General features: G+C 38.9%; 1 protein-coding gene and 1 long non-coding RNA gene across 5 annotated transcripts in view; one reads left to right on the plus strand and one right to left on the minus strand.

The window, feature by feature from the left end:
• The window catches only part of MYRIP (myosin VIIA and Rab interacting protein), a 209077-nt gene that overhangs the window by 80102 nt on the left and 110752 nt on the right, over positions 1-18223 (plus strand). For all 4 annotated transcript variants that reach the window (XM_064416922.1, XM_064416898.1, XM_064416884.1 and 1 more), the window contains exon 3: positions 14873-15094. In XM_064416922.1, coding sequence (XP_064272992.1) covers positions 14873-15094 — 222 coding nt within the window. The remainder of the gene's footprint in view (positions 1-14872; positions 15095-18223) is intronic.
• LOC135287892 (uncharacterized) lies at positions 5421-6146 on the minus strand. The gene is made up of 3 exons (XR_010351346.1): positions 6127-6146; positions 5939-6019; positions 5421-5865 (listed from the first exon to the last, which is right to left on the minus strand). It is a non-coding gene; the product is annotated as an uncharacterized LOC135287892 (long non-coding RNA).

An 18223-nucleotide genomic window follows, 5' to 3' on the forward strand; every position in this document is an offset into this window, starting at 1 on the left:
GTGCTTTCTTGAATAGAACATTAGACCTCCTTGGAAGAAATACTTACATGCTCTCCAAGAGGTTGGTTGGAATTTCGGTTGTTGTATTGCATAAACACAAATGTAACAGGCATATAATACATATTTTAAAATGTCTCTCCAATTTATGTATCTTACTGTTTTCTTACTGCATCTGTGTTTCTTTGATCTTTTACAAACTTGCCTTTATATTCTCCTGATTAAATAATAAATCTAGAAATTTCAACCCTCTTGTAAACAAATATTTTATTGTTAAGGGCTTTGAAGAAGTTGGAGTCATTGAAGGTTTCTGAGAAGATTATTGGAGAAACTTCTCATCTGCATAGAGTAGAGGCAATTTGTATAGTTTACTTCAGCACAGCATTTTATTTTACTTGGATATTTGTAGTATAACTTTAAGATAGAAAAAAAGTGCAAATATTTTGGTACAGTGTGTTGAATATAACCTATTTGAATAGAGTTGGACAAGAGCTGATATTGTACTAATTACCAATAGAGAGGAAAAACTCTGTTTGATCAGTGCTTTTGTATCTTTAAATTTTGAGATATGCAAAGAGAGAAGAAGAGAGGAAGAAATTTAAGGGACTTGATTTTCAAGAAAGGCTAAGCCTTCCCTGAAAAACAAGCTTCAGTAAAACACCTGTCATTTTATATTGCATAACTGAGGAACCAAATATCTGATCTTTAACATCCTACTTGAGTTATCTGCAGTACATGAATGGTATGATCTAATATTCACATATATCAGTACAGACAGGCTGAAAACATTCAGAATGAAATTTTGAAAAATATGTTCTAAACACAGAGTACAAATGACCAAATCTAATAATGACATTAGGTCTTTTTATTGCTTTACGTTGCTTGGTTTGTGCTCCAGGGCACTGTACAGCCAAAAATCTCTGAAACTGATGCTACCTTTTATAGCATCACTATAATTATTTATTTATTGAGTGTTATTTGAGCTTAGTCTGTTCATTTTTAGCTATTGAGTGTAGCTGATGTTGATCTGTCCCATGTGAGACCTTAACTGGTATTTTTGCCAAGTTAGAGATTTTTAAGTGTGCTGGGGAGCTTAAATGTATTTGTAGAATGGTTAAAGTACTTCTTGGGCACAGATTGTGGTGGCACTATTCAGAACTGAACTGAGCTGCAGTCAAGGGAATTTTTGTAACCTCAGTGTTTCTTGCAAGGAGGAGATACTTAAGATGCTACAGCTTTCTCCATAATTGATTATGTGTGTTAGAGCCTGTGCGTACTTTGCCTGTATAGCAGAAAGAGAAATACTTTGTTTTAATTCCTTGCTGATTTCAAATAATGTTTTATATAAATCAGCTGCTCTTCTCAAGTCTGCTTTTGGTTTTTGAAGTAAGGCTTTGCTTTGATTTTTATAAAATGCTGATTGTACTCAGAGCTTTGTTTTATCTGCTTTTCTAGTTGCACAGATATAACCAGAGTACTAAACTCCTCTAAAGCTTTTCTTCTGTTTTTTTTCCCCTCAAAGGTGGGGAGTCCTTGATTGTAAGTATTGGCGCATTCCACTTTGTGTTTCAGAGCTCTCAAAGATGTTATGTATAATTAGCCTTTTGCTTTAGGAATGAATTTGTGCAACTGCTTTTCTCAGTAAAAATAAGCACCTGTCAGTCAAAATTTTTAGAAAAAAATATTGTGTTTGTAGGTCTGTAAGTTCTAAAATACTGCCTTTTTTATTTCTGATTTACACATGCTGCCACAGTAACTGCAGTTTGCATGCTTAGCCTACAATGGTGGTTTGAAACCACCTTCACATGTTTGGGAGCAAAGTGCAGAACTGTGTGAAAAATCTTATAGCCTTGTATGTGAAGAAAACCATCATCTTCCTCTCTCAGTACTTGCTTGTGTTTTTTCTGCTCTTGACTGAATATAAGTGGCTGCTAAACTGCCAACAACTAATTCTTGATTACTTGCTTCTTCCACCCCTGCTTGTGGGGAGACCTACTTGCCTTTTGGTTCTTATGGTCCACCTTTGACCCTCTATGACATTTTTTCTGAATTTAACTTGGACCTTTTCCACGATATTTGTACTCTAGACAGAAAATATATGAAAGTGTAAAAACTGTAAAAAGTGTGGCAGATGGAAGTGAGCAAACAAACAGAAAATGAATGGTGATTGCTTTGCTTTCTGTGGAAGAAAAAATAAAGAGAAAGCACCTCCAAGGTCAGGAAATATTTCTAGAAAACATAGTTATGCCATTTCTAAGCAATAAAGTCTTGGTTAAATATGAATTTTAGAACTATTTCAAAGGAGATCTCCACTTGCATTTCTATTACCCTTTAGGCATCCAGTTGGTCACTGCTTAGTCTTTTCACATACTTGCAAATAAGTGTATAAAACTGAACTGAGAAATACTTCTTTTGTCAACACTAGAATTTTTAATTGTTAACTGTATCATTTTTAATTATATTGTAATGGTTCCCACTGGAGGATCTTCTTCCACTTGCAATTTAATTAAATGCGTTTTGATATTTGTTATTAATCAACCAATATTTCACTTACAGAGGTAGTCCCTTGTGATGACTTAATCATTCAAGTTTTGAAGTCCTGAATTTATGAACATGCCAAGGCTTTTATATTCTAGTTATTTTGAAAGATTAGTGTTTCATAGTCACTCTTCTTTTTTTCCTTAAAATAAATGTTGGATTTTGAGAACAAATTGTTACTTTAAAAGCAGTAATTCTCCTTTTGATGTATTTAATTTTAAATCACTTACAGTCACACATCAGAGGTAGATTTGGTCTGTAATTCAGGTGATGTTACGTCAGTGTAGAAGAGGGCTTTAGGAGGGGACTATCTGCTGACAGTTCTTCCAGCTACTCTGTCCAGAAGGTAAATACCAGCTACACTTCCTTTAAGGAAAACAGCTTGGTAGAGCTTTGGTTTTCTTTGAAAGCATGGTAAGGGAAAGAGGAATTAATTGAAGCACAGACATCTGCTATGTAGCAGAAAAGTCTGAGAAAATGTGTTTGTGTTTTCCTGAGAGAATCCCTAGATTACTCTGTACCCATTTTCTGCTGCTGAATAAAAACTGACAGTGTGACCATCCTCTGGTATAGTATTTCAGGCCATAGCTGCAAAGGTGTAGCTTTTGTCTCCTTGTTCCATTACTCTGTCTGTCTTCTTGGACCACAGCACTGATGAAATTCCTAGAGTGACACCACAGTGAGCCAATGCACTGCTATGGAGAATTAAATCAGTTATCTTCAAAGGTGTTTCAGACTAACTGGTGCAAATTAGAGTCCTACTGGGAATGCTTTATAAAGCTAAATTTTAAGTATGACAATCCAGAATATGTCTTGAAATGAAGTGGTGTATGATACATTGAACTTCCAATGTTATTTCAAAGAAAATTTTCAAAAGCCCATGCACAAATCTTCTGGCCCAGTGATTTCTTTAAAAAGAAAAAGAATTCCTAATCAGAAGCTACAGTTTTGGAGAGAGCCTACTCCTCCTCCTCAGTTATTACAGCATGGTTTACAGGCTGATTTTGGTGTGCACAAGCTAGATTCCTTCTAGAAGTAACTGAATCAATGATTCTGAACAATGAATCACACAGTCAGGTTCAAACTGTGTGCAGTGCAGGAATGTTTGTTCCAGGGAATACTGTCTTCCCTGAAGCCAAGCTGTGGATATACATGCTGTGTAGGTGTAGTCCTTCAGCATTGTCTAGTTCAGGCTACTGGTCTGCTCTTGGTGCAAGCAGTTCTCACAAATTCAGACATAGCCAGGGGGTCTGCACCAAGTATGCCAAGCAAGTCTGGGGTCTGAAAATGCCACAAAATCCCCACAGGGGAGATGTCTTCCGTTTTGAAGAGAGGAAATGCTCAAGGGAGAGAAGAGAGGCATCAGATATCTGAATACTACTATCCATAGAAGAACTGAATAGTAGTATTTGAAACTCTTTTATTACAAAAAAGTCAGAATAAAATGACATTTTTAAAATTCAAAACACATTATTTTAAAAATGGTGAAGAACCATTCTGTCTTTTCCAGATGTGCACCACCTAATCAGCTTTCTGAATTCTAATTGTGAATTAGACGAATTTCCATTTTTCAGAAGCTTTTCTGTTATTTCAGTTGTTTTGCCATTCACGAAAAACATCCCACCAAAGTATGTTTGGTGTACTTCAGATTGATAGGAGCTGAGTGGGAAGGTCAGACAGCACAAACAGGCAGAGAGGAGGAATGAAAATGGCAGCTTTATGAAGTTCTTCTTCGTCCATTTCCCTCTGGGACAGGTCACTGACCTTAGCTTTCTGTGTCTGGGCTGAGGCATACTACCAAGGGCTAAGGAAGATTTTCTGGGATTTATGGAGCTGTAGGAGCATCTGCACAAGAGGACTTTTATTTATCTCTAGTTCCTTAATATGCTATTTGTCTGGTAACCTGGCTTTCCTCTTCGCCAGCTAAATTGTCTTGTCAAGGACAATCCATACTACTACTACGTTTCCATGGGGATGGGGTATGGAGAGCACTAGGTGGGTGAGAATCCTGATCTTCACTTGCAAGGGGTATTGAATAATGCAGTTTAGCTGTAAGCGTATGCATGCTCACACACATGCAGAATAAAACTAAATAGTGGCACTTCTAGTCACAGCTACAGAATAAAGATGATTATTTTCTAAATAAATTCTGAATTATTGGGGACTTGTTTGTTTCTTGTGATTGCTTACTGATTTCCTTTCAGTCTATTAGTGTGTATTCTTTTATATGTTAACATATAAAAGAATATAGTGTATATTCTTTTATATGTTAAAATTTTTAAATTTGCAGAAACATTCCCATAATGAAAAGCTTCTGGATTAAGATAAGAACATCAACTGTAATATAGCAAAAGTATCATAAAAATGCTAACTGAAGATGATGTCTTTGTTACATACAGGTGTTACTATAGGAATAGTATATGCCAATATTTTTTTAAAGGACTACCCAAAATACTTGTGTTTGAATGAGGAGGTGGAGGTGCTGTCTATATTTCTTGGACCTTTGCAGACATTTGTCTGGTTTGTAAGAAACAATATGATACTGCATTCAGAAGGTATTGGTATTGTTGATATGAAACACACCAGGGTAACGCATCATGTTAAATATGAAATACATTCTGTGAAAATAGATTGTTTTGTCTGCCAAAATACTTTTCTTGTGTACAGTACAGGTGAGTGCTATTTTTAAGCTTCTAAGTCTTTGTCTTTAAAACAAACAAACAAAACCTACATAGAAATTGCAAATAATTTCTATAGTTTAAAAAATAATTGTTTATATGCTTAAATCGGCCAAAATATCAAGCTGCTGGTTTTGACACATACTGACTGGAATTGGAGGGCTTGCAGTCTTAAAGCCACTTGAATTGTAGTCTGTGTGCAATATCAAAGAACAGTACTAAACTGTGTGTTAGGAGCATGGGCAGTATGAAGAGGAGTTGGACTAGGAAAGTTGGCTTTAGGAGCTGTATTGTGCAGATTTATTGAAAGTACAGTGTTGAGTGCTACAGTTGCAAGGAATTCACTCTGAGACCAAGTTAATGGGAACATCGTGATGTGACCTTAGGATTTCACAGGAGTCTCACCTGAAACAAGCCCATGGGTGGCCTAGAGGACTTGTTAATGCCTTCTGCCCTCTTCTCGTGCCGCATTGGGGCTCCAGTGGTTGTTGCAGAAAGTGGCAAATTACTCAGTGGACGTTGGTGTGGGAGGATACGTGCTGATTTGCTGATTTGTGTATTGCATTCCCCATGGAGGACTGTGGAGGACAGGGCTTTCCAATGTTCCCATCCCACCAGAGGGCCCTTGAGTAGGCATTATCACATATCCTGTCTGTACACAAACCAGGATGAACATCTTTGGGCTGTTCTTTCTAACAGCACACTCACAGTTGTCTGGCACTGACTCGTCAGGCTGTGAGACCCAGTTCCTTAGCGAGCTCTGCTGTTTGCTCTGCTGCCTGCTCTTGTTTGTTCTGCTGTGTGATCTGTGGGGAAGGGTCAAGTAACAACAGCCATTCTACAACAAATCTTTCTATGCCTGCATTGCTGGAAATCCAGCTAGGAAGAGGGAAGAATGACTCATAGTGAATACTTCAGGGATTTTCAGAGCCCATGTCTCAGTTACTCTCCTGCTGTATGCTAGCCAGGCTATGAATTGTGTTTTATGAGGTCAAGCCAGGTGGCATTGTGAAAGGGGTACTGAGAGAACTGTTTAATGTAGGAGGACTGTTTCTCTTATTAAATGAAGTTTTTCAAGTTTATATGGGCATAAAATTGGATTCCCAAGAAAGGTAGACTCACAGATGCCACCAGTGATGCAAACAATTATTGCATGTAACTATGATGGAAGAGTATGTACATTTGAAAAAATATTTTCACTAAATATTTTTTAGGTTTTTTGATTGAAAAATGCTTTCTTTTAAAGAATGCTTGTCTGTATTTATCATTCTCTAGGAATGAACCTGTACTAAAAGTCGGGACCTGATAGGAAAAAGGTCTCCAGGGAGAGGTACCAGACAGGCAGTAAGTAATACACTTCAGGGAGAGCAAAATGGCACTTGTTGAGAGGAAATGAGATAAATGGAAATGTAGCAAATATTTGTGTAACTAAAAATCACTATCAAGTGGGAAAGGAAAAAACAGGAAAGCCATATAAGAAAGGTGGTAAAGCTAATAATGTTTTGCTAGGTTGTTAGGAAGTTTGATAGGGTGGTACAACATAAAATATCATACGTTTGTAATTTAAAAGGAAAGTGCCCCAAAATGCTATTGTAAATAATAATAATAATTTAAGCTTACCATTTTGTAGTCACATTGTAGGGCTGTGGCATATACTGGTGAAAGTATAAAAAAATCACCCAGATTGTAGTGGTTAGTGCTTCAATATGGACATAATAGGAAGAAAGGGGAAAACTTTCAGCTTATCACCACTTGCAGTTGATGTCCAGTATGGATACACACCTTTTGATCATTCTGAGTCAAACCCAGGATTTAACCAGAAGGTCCTGTAGGATTTAACCTGCTACAAAAGTGCTTGTTCCTGATACTGACACATTATTTCAACTCAGACTGCCCTACCTTACTGCAGACCAAGCTGTAACTGAGGTAGGAGAGCAGATGAGAAAGAAGAGTGAGGGGGGAAATTATGTCAAAACCCAGCTTTATTTTCATATGTCCCATGTAGCAGTAGAATGGGAGGGCAAAGGAATCTGTACTCATGGTGCTGTCTTGAAAAAGATAATTTCAGCTTTCATGTGGAGATTTACAGTGTCTCCAGAGCTGCCCAGAATATCTCCTCTGTAATTCAAAACCTGCTTAACCCTTGCTGCTCCACTTGCCCACAGAAGATTGCAAAGCCTATCAGTTAAATGTGGTGCACAGTCCATGCTCCTGTGATATCCAACATGACAAAAGAAAATGGGGTTAAATGCAATGTCCCTTGACAATTTATGGGTTTATGAAGTGAAAAGGAATTTAAAAGAATACCAGTTTAGAATATTTATTTAATTTATCTACACTATGACATGTCAGTCAGTTCCATGATGATAGACACTGACTGACAGTGCTTGTGCTGGCAAAAGAATAGGAAACTAATAGCCATTAGCACAGTGTCAAAGTAATACAGCAGCACTCACTCATTTTGTGAAGCAGCTTTGCCTCAGCATGAAATTGTTAACAGATTAGGATAGAACCTGGTATGACAAACTAGGTACTGGTCTGGGGCAAGTGCACCACAATTTGTCTTGGTGCTGACTGGCTTTCTCTCTAGCAAATGTAGTGCCTGATCTGTGTATTTTGACAAGGGTAAGTGTTGAGTATGTTGGCATATTTCTGATTCTGTCAGCAGTTTAATTGGTTCAGCTGTGATTAGCACAAAGCTTCCACAGGTTAGTCTTCACATTTATTTTATGGCACCTAGTAAGAAATAGGAAGCTGTCAAAACAGTTTTTTCCCAGTGTAAGAAATGTTTGCAAATCTTAAAAAAAAAAAAATAAAAAAGGAGAAGCCCATCAATAGTGTTTCCGCTTTGACAGATTTCTTAATTTTTAGAAAGAGATTGTCCCCAGATCAGATTATAGCATATATGCAGCATCATCACTGTTTGCTCCTACTTTTGAAAAGGGAAGGAAAGAAAAATATAAAAAGTGAGATTTGATAGGAATGCACATTAATATTATAGAAATTGAATTGTATAGAAATTAAAAGCTGAAGAGGGAAAAAACCCCTCAAGAGATGCTGCTAAGATCTTAAATAAAAGAACACAACTACAGTTAGAGTAATTGGACTGTGAAATATTAATCTTCCTGATTTTTGTACAAGTGACTTACTCATAACTATTTATGAATTTCTTAGCACTCAACTCCCCCTGACTCCCCCTGAAGACTTTGTGTTTTGCTTTAGGATGTTGTTACTTCCATCACACTTCCCCCCTTCTCCCCCCATTTGTGGTACACTCCCTGCTGTCTAATCTTCCTGAAAAATGTCAGCTACTGCTGCTGGACTGATATCCCTCTGAACAGATTAAAGTGATGTGTGTTCCTCCAAGGCTCCCCAAATGCAAGTGATGTGTTTGCATGTGTGCTAAGCATGGCTTTTTAATAGTACCAGCAATGTGTAGAGCAATATTTCATGTGTTAAGTGTTAAAATATGGCACAAGGCACAATTGTGATAGTGTTGATAAAAACTTGGGAAAAAGGCTTTGATTGTAAGATAATGAATTAACTTGCCATTTGCTACTGTACTATCCTGTCCTCCACTTTTTCAGAGATCAATTAGAGTTTCAATAGGAGAAATTTAGCAAAGACCTCAAAGAAGCAAAAAGGGTGGTATTGTAGTACTGTCTGGAAGTTGTGTTAGATGCCTGTCTTAATGGAGAAAAATAAACTACTTTAGAAGAAGAGGCAGCAAAAATAAATTAGCACTGCACCATGAGAGAGTAAATAATGATGGAGGTATATGCCTACTGGGAGAATTTGGTTCTTACAGTGTACTACAGGTGGAAAAGGTGTATGACCCTGTCAGCATAGAGCTTCACCCCTATTTGCAGCATTCCAGTTTGAGACACAAGAAACATGGAAGGGATAAAACACTGAGCACTCTCTTTGGCAATTTTGGCTTGTTCTGTCAGACCCCTGCCCAGGAGTCAGGCTTATAAAACTTCCACTGAGTGTTTTTCCTAGATGTAGCAGCATTTTCCTAACCTGGTTGGTGCATTTCTGAAGGTTTGGGAGATTGGGTGAAGAAGATAGGAAGTAAGGGCTGAGGTGGGAACTACATGTAGTTATCATAATCCAGGACCTTGAACATCAAATTGAAAACATGTGAATGGGAGAGAAATTTCAGTCACATTCAGCCTCTGATTCCTTCTCATTGACTCTCCTTCTCAAGGAGCAAGAGACTGTCATGTTCTCCACAGATTAAAAGATCTTTATCCCAGCTCTGGCATCTGGTGCACATCTGGCAGGTTTAAGGAGAGTAGAGATGGAAACACTGTGTACACTTTAGCCACTTAATATGAAAATCCCTTTGTCCTCCAGCATTGTAGATTAGAGCATATTGGGAAAACCTGTATTTTTAGGCGATGTTTGTAGCCCAAGAAAACTCCTAGCCCAACACACCAAATTTGGATTGGCTATGGGAGTGGAAAAACATGAGGTGCAAAAAAAGTGGTCTCTCTGAAGGGCTGGAAAGTGGGGACATCAGAACTTTTTCTTCTGCTCCCCAGAACATGCAGAAATCCAGATTTTTTGCTAAGCAAAAGGCCTCAATAGCTTGTTATGCATAGATGAGTATTAAGGGTGCCTGAACAGAAAAGTGTCTGAAGGCATTCTCTTCTGTGGAGGGAAACAGCGTTTTAGCAGTTGTCAGACTAAGATTGAAACCAGTTTTAAGACAAGTCAGTGATCTTCATGCGCTGCTCTGAATCTACTCTGCGAAGTGAGATAGTGCAAACAAGTGCAGAGAAAAGAGACAAGCAGTTACCCAGCTGAGCAGAACACTGTTCTCCTAAGAAGAGCACTTTGCATTGTGTGCTGTATGTTCATTAGTCTTTGAAGTAAAAAAGGCTCTAAGGCCAATGGATAAACGGTGGCTTATTCTATTAAATATGTGTAATTTGAATTAAGAGGACAGGAAGCAGAAGAAACAGAAACCCTCATCTGTAGTACCGAAGGAAAAAGTTTCTACCTGTCTTTGGTAACTTGTAAAAGCACTGCTCTTCTGTTCATCAGCAGGGAGAGAGGTGAATCCAGGAACATTGTCCTTCCATTTTCCTCTTTGCCTTTGCAGGCAACTAGAATAGATTTAGCCTCTACCTTACCGGGGAAGATAAAAAAGGTGTTTAAACAGCAGGAAAAATTGTATTTATCCATCGCTTAAGAAGGCAACAGAGCAAATGGGAACCAGTCCAGCTGGACTTTGCCTTTAAAGTCTGCCGGTTTAAACTGCCAGGTTTAAACTCTTGAAATGGAGACTGGTGTGATACAAGAGTAAGATGGTGCAGCCCAATAACTGGGCTCAGAGGAGCCCTTAGAGAAGAGCAGAGAGCTGCATTTTGAGGAGCCTGACACACAGACTTGGTTATACAGACTCTGTCTTGGAGCTCAAGCCAGCTAGCAGGTTTTCACCAGGAGCTGTTCTCTTTGTTATATGAAAAACAGAGGGGATTTTTTAAGCTTTTTGTTGTAATACAATTGCCTGTTTTATGGATTCCTTTCCATTGCTGCATCCAGAGGTTTAGAAATTTATTAGAGGAGAAGGCATTGTTCACAGGCAAATATTGAAGAATTATGTTTAAACCTGCCAGAGACACTAGGAACAAATGAAGTATATCAATGGAAGCTATTTAATTTATGTTTTAAAAAGTCACAAAAACATAGTGGGTGGTGAGGGGAAGACATCTATTCACCCTCAGAATATAATAGAAGAACCTATATCCAAAACAGTCTGATGGAAAGTGTACCTAATCTGTTTGTGGGAATTACGTGCCAGGAGTCTATCACCCAAAACATTGACTGAAATTAATTACTTTTTTTTAAACACAAACTGTATCAATTCATTGATAAAAGCTTCTAGAAAAGTCTAATATTCATCTACATATTTTTGAACTTATTCAGAACTTGGAACTCATAAAATGTTCTTTGACAGAATTGGTTTTGGTGATAGACATGTTGGATATCTATTGAGTATTTTTTGCTTCTTTTGTACTTGTAAGCAATTGGTGAAATGCAATCACTTGAGAAAGAAAATGAAACCCAATCTGAGATTCATTCACACAGCAGGAATTCTCTTCTCCACAGGTGCTTATTACTGTGTTACACATAACCATAATAGCTGAGCCCCATCAGTTGTGACTTCCAAATAAATTCTGTCATTTGTCGTTCCCACTGTTCTGTGCTTACCCCAACAGACACATTTTTTGTAAGGTTGTATTTTATTTCTTGTTTTATTTGCACAGATATTCTGTGTATACATCTGTGAATACATTATGTTCCCTCCTTGGGGAAGTAAGCACACACAAGTGCAGATACAGAGAAGGGGAGGTATTCTCCCTCTATCCCATCCCCCTCAGCTGTGTTTTTTTTAGGGGAAGCAGTGTTGCATGGGGAGGAAGGGCCAATGTTTGCAATGACTGGGTGGTTCAACGTTCTTTTTAGAAATAGCTCCTGCACCAGTGGCTGTTGCGTTTTTGGAAGCGAGTTTCACTTTGTGAGACAATCAGTTGTTGCTGGCTGCTGCCCTTTCATTAGAACATTCTTGCAGTCTTCTCGCACCAAGCGATTTCAACGTCCTGAAAGTAAAGCCTGAGATTTTCAAATTTGGGACGCCTTGAGGTTCAGTTTGTACCTCCTGAATTTCAGTGCAATACCTCCTGAATTTCAGTGCAAAGACTTTCTCAGTGTATTGACATTGACACCTGCATTAATCATCCCATTCAGGGGGATCATCCAGCTGGAGTTAGGTCCAAGTAACATTTTCTCTGAAGTGCTGAAGAGGATGTCAGTGCCTACTTTTCACTTCAGCTAATTTTCCTCAAACTAGGCAGGCTGGGTTGCTCACCAGAGTTATGCAGCACTTCGCTTTCATATGAAACCCATGTTTTGCTTCAAAGGAAAGAGTGTGGAGAGGAGCCTTTTGGCTTCAAATGACAAGTCCAGTTGACAGTCCCTTTTGCCATTTGACTCCTTATAGAGTAGCCTTTGGCAGGGCAGTGTGCGAGAACCTTAATTTGTTGCAGCTGTCAGAAAGATGTGCATTGCTTTCTTTTCCGTTCTGCCTGCTTTCCTGTGGAAATGAGGGGGTTTTTTCTGTCATGCTCTCTCTCTGACAGGCTGTCCAACCCTATCCTATTTACTTTTTTAATCCATTGGCCAATTTCAGTCCCATTTAGCACTGAGGCAGATGCCTTAATGATATTGAGTTCTACCACTGTAATGAATACTGGCAGCCAGACAGAGGAGAGAGATGTAATTAATGCCTATTCTGATGAAAAGATTTCAGTGTGAGCTCAGCTTTTTCTAGGTATCAGGCTTTATTAGCTGTGTTGTGAACAAAACTGCCTGGGTTTATATTGTAAGCATTATTGTAGTGCTTTAATTGGTAGCTTTGCCTCTGTGATTTATCTTGCTATCATGCATCAGAGCCCTAATGAGGGTTCAAAATGCCACTGAGCATGACAAGGTTGAGTATGTGGGCTGATACTACCAAGCAGCAGCGTTACTAAGTCTGGGACATAACAGAACTCCATAAGGACAAAAATCTCTCTTTTTATCACTCCCCCTGACCCTGACTCCTTAGCTGTTCGTGTTTTATGGGAGGGCCAGCATCTGCTTCCTGGGGTCTCCATCCTGAAGCAAAGATTGCAGCATCTTGGGCTACCAAACACTTTTCCATGCTAGAAATCCTCCTTGAATCATACAGACCTCACCTTCACCAGCTTTTGTCCTGGGACCTGGGGTTCCTGCCTGACCTTCTGTGCAGAAACAGTGCTGTCTCATCCCATTGCTGTAGAGCAAATGCCTGCTGTGAGTGAAGGAGTGACGTGGAGACAGTTCACTTCTTCTCTTGTTCCACTAGAAAGATTGTCCATGTAGTGCCATGGCAGGAGGGAGTAATGGAGATTAAGACAAACTAGTCTAGCCATCCCATTGAATCTCTGGGATAGTTCCGTCAGTTTAGCCAAGGAAGCCAGTTTGATGTGCATAATTCAGACATTTCCTCTCTTACGTGGTAAACTCTTAACTTTTGCATCTTGCACATTCTGTAAAAATGTGGCAGAACAACCATGTCTTACCATCTTGACAGAAAAAGAACCATAAAGATTATTTACTTGAAAGTGTGAAGAGTATCTGAGCACCTAGTTTAATTTAATCAAACCCTTGTACAAGGAGCGAGCAGCAGCATTGTTTTCAAATTTTAAATTTACTAAAAGGCATATATTAGGAATATACTTAAATGGGTTGTATGTGCAAGATCAGAAATTATATGGTTTAGATCACTGCTTTACTTGTATTTTAGATTTGAGGTTTAGAATTGACCTGTCAGATTTTCATAAAACAGGCTGGTTTTATTTTGAGTTATGAATCTGAGGCGGAAGTGGCAAATAAGGTCATATATAGCCCAGTAATGTGATTCTTTTTAAAATTCCAGGCTTGGCTCACAGTGATGTTCATAGATGATCCTGGTTGAGTTCCTGAATAAGTATGCAATAAGTGTGCTCTTTTATTCGTGCAGCAAGATATTTAAACATTAATTTAAGAGTAAGTCAGCATGTCATGAATAAATACTCTTGCAGCATAGTCTGCTTTGTGGTACCTCTAAATTTTATTTAGACTTTTGTGCTACTCTAGTCATATAAGTGGTTTTTATCAGCAATTGGAAACAGTAAGGTACTCACCACTAATTCTGAGAAATAGAGAGAATGAATGTTACTATGTGCACACTGTCTTAAAAGCGTTTATTTTATTTGTTGTTCATTGATTCTTATTTTTTCTTCTCATAGGGTATGTCCTAGTTGTACATGCCAGAAACTGTGTAATGAGTTTGCAGACCTGTCTACCTTCACAACTCTTCCTTCTGCATGCGTTTTTATTACTCCTGTCATGGAATATATTGCCTAATTTGTAAATATCAAAAGCTCTGTAAAAATGGGAGATAGCAATTTACTTAATACCATGCATACACAATTTATGTCAGTTTTTTAAATAAATGAGCTCTTCTGCTGGAATACAGGAAACTTTATGTAGAGTGCCTGCCAAACACTTTCACAGTTAGCAGTTGTCTTAAGATTTGTCCTAACTAGTAGAGCACCCAAATCTCTCAGAAACGGAGGATATCATTAATGTTGATTGACAAATTGGAGCTGTTATGAATAAAATGATTCTATGGGTCAGAACAAAACAAACTTTTTGTTTTCAAAACTATGGGTCAGAAGGTTTTTTTTATTACTGTGTGCCAATCTTTTTGACTTCCAAAAACTGATTTTTGATTTGTAAAGGGTTCTGAGAGTAGCCTTGAATTTTCACATGGTCTCTATAGCTCGGCACAGCTGGAGTGCCTGAAGCAGCAACCTGGCTTTCCTTAGGGTTCTTTCTCTGGAACTAGGTAAATTTTGCTCTGGTGTGTGACTCAGGGAGAGAGTTTAAGTGGGTTGGCCATGGGTGACTTATGGGAACATAGGAATTTTTGCTTTCCAATTCTAGATTTAGAATATGCATTTCTCATATTCATTTCACATCTGCAGAAGTTATTTGAAGAGTATAACATGAGTATGTGGAAAGAGGATGATTTCCCATTGAAATTTTGCTTATTTTTTTTGTTCTTTTCCTTTTCATTCCAGTGAAATGAAGCAGAAGTTGGATGAAGAGGGTAACAAGTGCAGCATCCTTTCCAAGCAGCAGAAGTTCAATGAGCACTGCTGCATTCGCTGCTGTTCCCCTTTCACATTTCTTATCAACAGCAAGAGACAGTGCCAAGACTGCAAGTACAACATCTGCAAGAGCTGCAGCACTTACCAGAAGAAGGAGAAGGCTTGGATTTGCAGTGTCTGTCAGCAAGCAAGGTAAAAGCCTATTGTTCAGCAACTTGTGCAAGGCAGCTGTGGCCTGACCTGAGCTTTTTCTTGTATTTGTCAGTAGTTAACTCTGGTGGGATAGGACATGAAGTACCTTTTTATGTAGAGGTTTATTTATTCCTGACATGCCTGGTTTTTGTAGAGGTTAATTTGTTCTGAGAGTGTTTGGTTACCTGTTGCATTTTTCAGTCTTGTTTAGATGGACTGATGTATCAGCAAGCCGTAACTGGGCATGGCTTGTGCAGGACTGGGATGTCCTGAAACACCTGGGTTACTAATGGAACTTGAGCACAGATGGTGGTAAGACAGTTAATAGTTTGGCAGCTAATCCCCTTGATAGGTCAGAAATGGAAGAAAGAATATTTGTGAATAGATCATCCAGCTGTGACTGTGTTTTAAATGCCAGCTTTTTGGTGGGGATGCCTTGAGCTTACTTTGGCAGATACCCAAAGAAAATAGCAGTGAAACCTGTTATAATTCATAACATCTGCTAAAGAATATGCTGCTAGGCTTCTGTTTGCAGAGGGTATCAGGGATTTACTGTCTCAGCCTTTTGAAGGTAACAGAGCCCCAACATTTAAAGATAGCACCAGAAAAACAAAGCAAAACACTTAACAGCAGCAGAGGGGCCATTCCTTGGATGTGACTGGTACAGTCGTTGTCTCCAAGTTCCAAAAGCAGCTGTAGCTGTGGTGACATAGTCCTGACCAACACCCTTTGACTCAGACAAGAAGTAACTCAATTCCTTATGGTTTAATTTTGACCACTGGTGACTAAAGTAGCTGAGCATATGTGACAAGAATGGCTGTTTATTTTTCTCTTTAGTGGAGAATGCAGGATGAAGACAAGAGACAAGTCCCTTTGCAATGCTTTATGATATATATTCCTGTGCTCACCAAAGCCATACTATTCCCTCGTTTCCCATTAACACCCACTTGAAATCATGGAATCATTAGGTTGGAAGAGACCTTCAAAATCATCGAGACCAACCCATGCCCTAACACCTCAACTAAACCATGGCACCAAGTGCTACATTCAGTCTTTTTGTAAACACATCTAGGGATGATGACTCTACCACTTCCCTGGGTAGACAATTCCAGTACTTTATCACTCCTTTGGTAAAAAACTTTTTCCTAATATCCAGCCTGCATTTCCCTTGACACAGCTTAAGGCTGTGTCCTCTCCTTCTGTTAGTTGCTGCCTGAAGAAAGAGACCAACTGGCACCTGACTACATGCACCTTTCAGGAAGCTGTAGAGAGTGATAAGGTCACCTCTGAGTCTCCTTCTCTCCAGGCTAAACAACCCCAGTTTCCTCAGCTATTCCTCACAGGGCTTGTGTTCCAAGTCTCTCACCAGCCTCGTTGCCCTCCTCTGGACATGCTCAAGCATTTCAATGTCCTTCCCAAACTGAGGGCCCAGAACTGGACACAGCACTCAAGGTGCAGCCTCAGCAGTGCCAAGTACAGGGGAAGGATGACCTCCCTGCTGGCCACACTATTCCTGATACAGGCCAGGATGCCATAAGCTTTCCTACAAGATCTGTGAATTAAGTTTGTGCTCTTTGACACAGGTCCTTAAAATCACAGAGATCCCAGGCAATGCAAATTTCCAAAGATCAGTCATTGAAGGCAAAGGTGGTTGTGTTCTTTGGGGCACCTGATTCTTCTCTGCTTTTTACCCTGGAAAACCTAGAGAAACCCCCTTTTCCCTGGTGAGGAGACAGATGAATGATAGGAGGATCTTTTCCAGCAACACAGAGAGCCAGTGCTTGTTTCTGCCTTAGTCATTCAACCATTTCATATTACACCTCTTTCTTCCATTTATCCTGTATTCACTCATATGGGCAGCAGCACAGCAGCCAGGTTTGTGGATGCTGGTGAACTGCACTTAAAATACCTTTTGCTGACTCCACAGAAAATGTCTCAGAATAATTTAATTTCAGAAGAAAAATCTGTAGCTATATCATAAAAATGCTATTTCTGACCCTTGAAGTCAGGGCTTTGCCTGTAACTCAGTTATAAACATTTTCTTTATTTATGAGACCTAGAGACACAGCTTGAGTTATTTTTCAGTGAATAAATTAACACTGTTGCTAATAATTTTATGTTCGGTTTATTGGACTGTGCTACTTACAAATCCCTGTAGGTAGATCAGGGACTAGTATTACTCAGAGACTGCTGATGTATTTTGATTTGGTGGAGGCTTTTTTTTTTTTTGTGTGGGGGTGGGGGTTGGTATAACTTTTTGGGGTTTGACTCACAGTCAGTATTTTTTCCAAGGAAAAGCACAACAGTCTTTTTGAGTTCCTCTCATCTTCTCAGTGACTTACTCCTCAGGTGGACTGTGTTCTCCTGCCTCTCTCCAGCTCCTCTGGTTGTGTCTTTGGTTTTAGATTTGATAAGGCAGCACAGGTAGTGGAGGTGGTTCTTGGTTTAGCTGTTATTTGCCTGCTTATCTTACGGCAAAATAGAAGATGAGCTCTAATGGGATAGAAATATCTGAAAACTGTGTTCTACACTCAAGAAAAGCTGACATGTTGAGCTAGTTTTTCAAGGCTTGACCCCAGTAGAGATATATTTTCTGTTGATTTTCATCTTCCAAGGCAGACATATACATTAGCATTGAGCAGAGAGCAAAAATGCAGGTCACCATTTGAAACATAGAACATTCGTAGAAAATTGGTCAAAAAAGTAAGTCTCTTCTTCTTCCAAAAGCAGAAAACTCATCAATAAGCCAATGAAAACTTTGGTGTTTGAATTCCTTTAAAGCACATCTCCTGCTGCCATACATCGTTTAAAAGTTGGAAACTGAGCTTACTATGGAATCTCAGGCTCAAAGATGTCTTTACAGCAATGTCTGAATTAATCTTGTGAAGAACAGGAGAACCCTCCTTAAATTTCCCAATATCCCAGATTTAGCACATATTCTGAAAATGCTTTTTAATTTAGATTTGTCTCTGAATACTATTATTAATTTTCTCAGGGGTTTCACTTCTCGTGTGTAACTTTTTAGTCTGCAAGTACGCTTTGATAAAATTGTATAATACTAATTTCAAGTTTTTGATTTCTGTGTAGTGCAGTTCTGATTCTTCCAAAGCCTAGTACAATGTCTCCTTG

Source organism: Passer domesticus, chromosome 1 (genome assembly GCF_036417665.1).
Source record: "Passer domesticus isolate bPasDom1 chromosome 1, bPasDom1.hap1, whole genome shotgun sequence".
Classification (NCBI taxonomy): Eukaryota; Metazoa; Chordata; class Aves; order Passeriformes; family Passeridae; genus Passer; species Passer domesticus.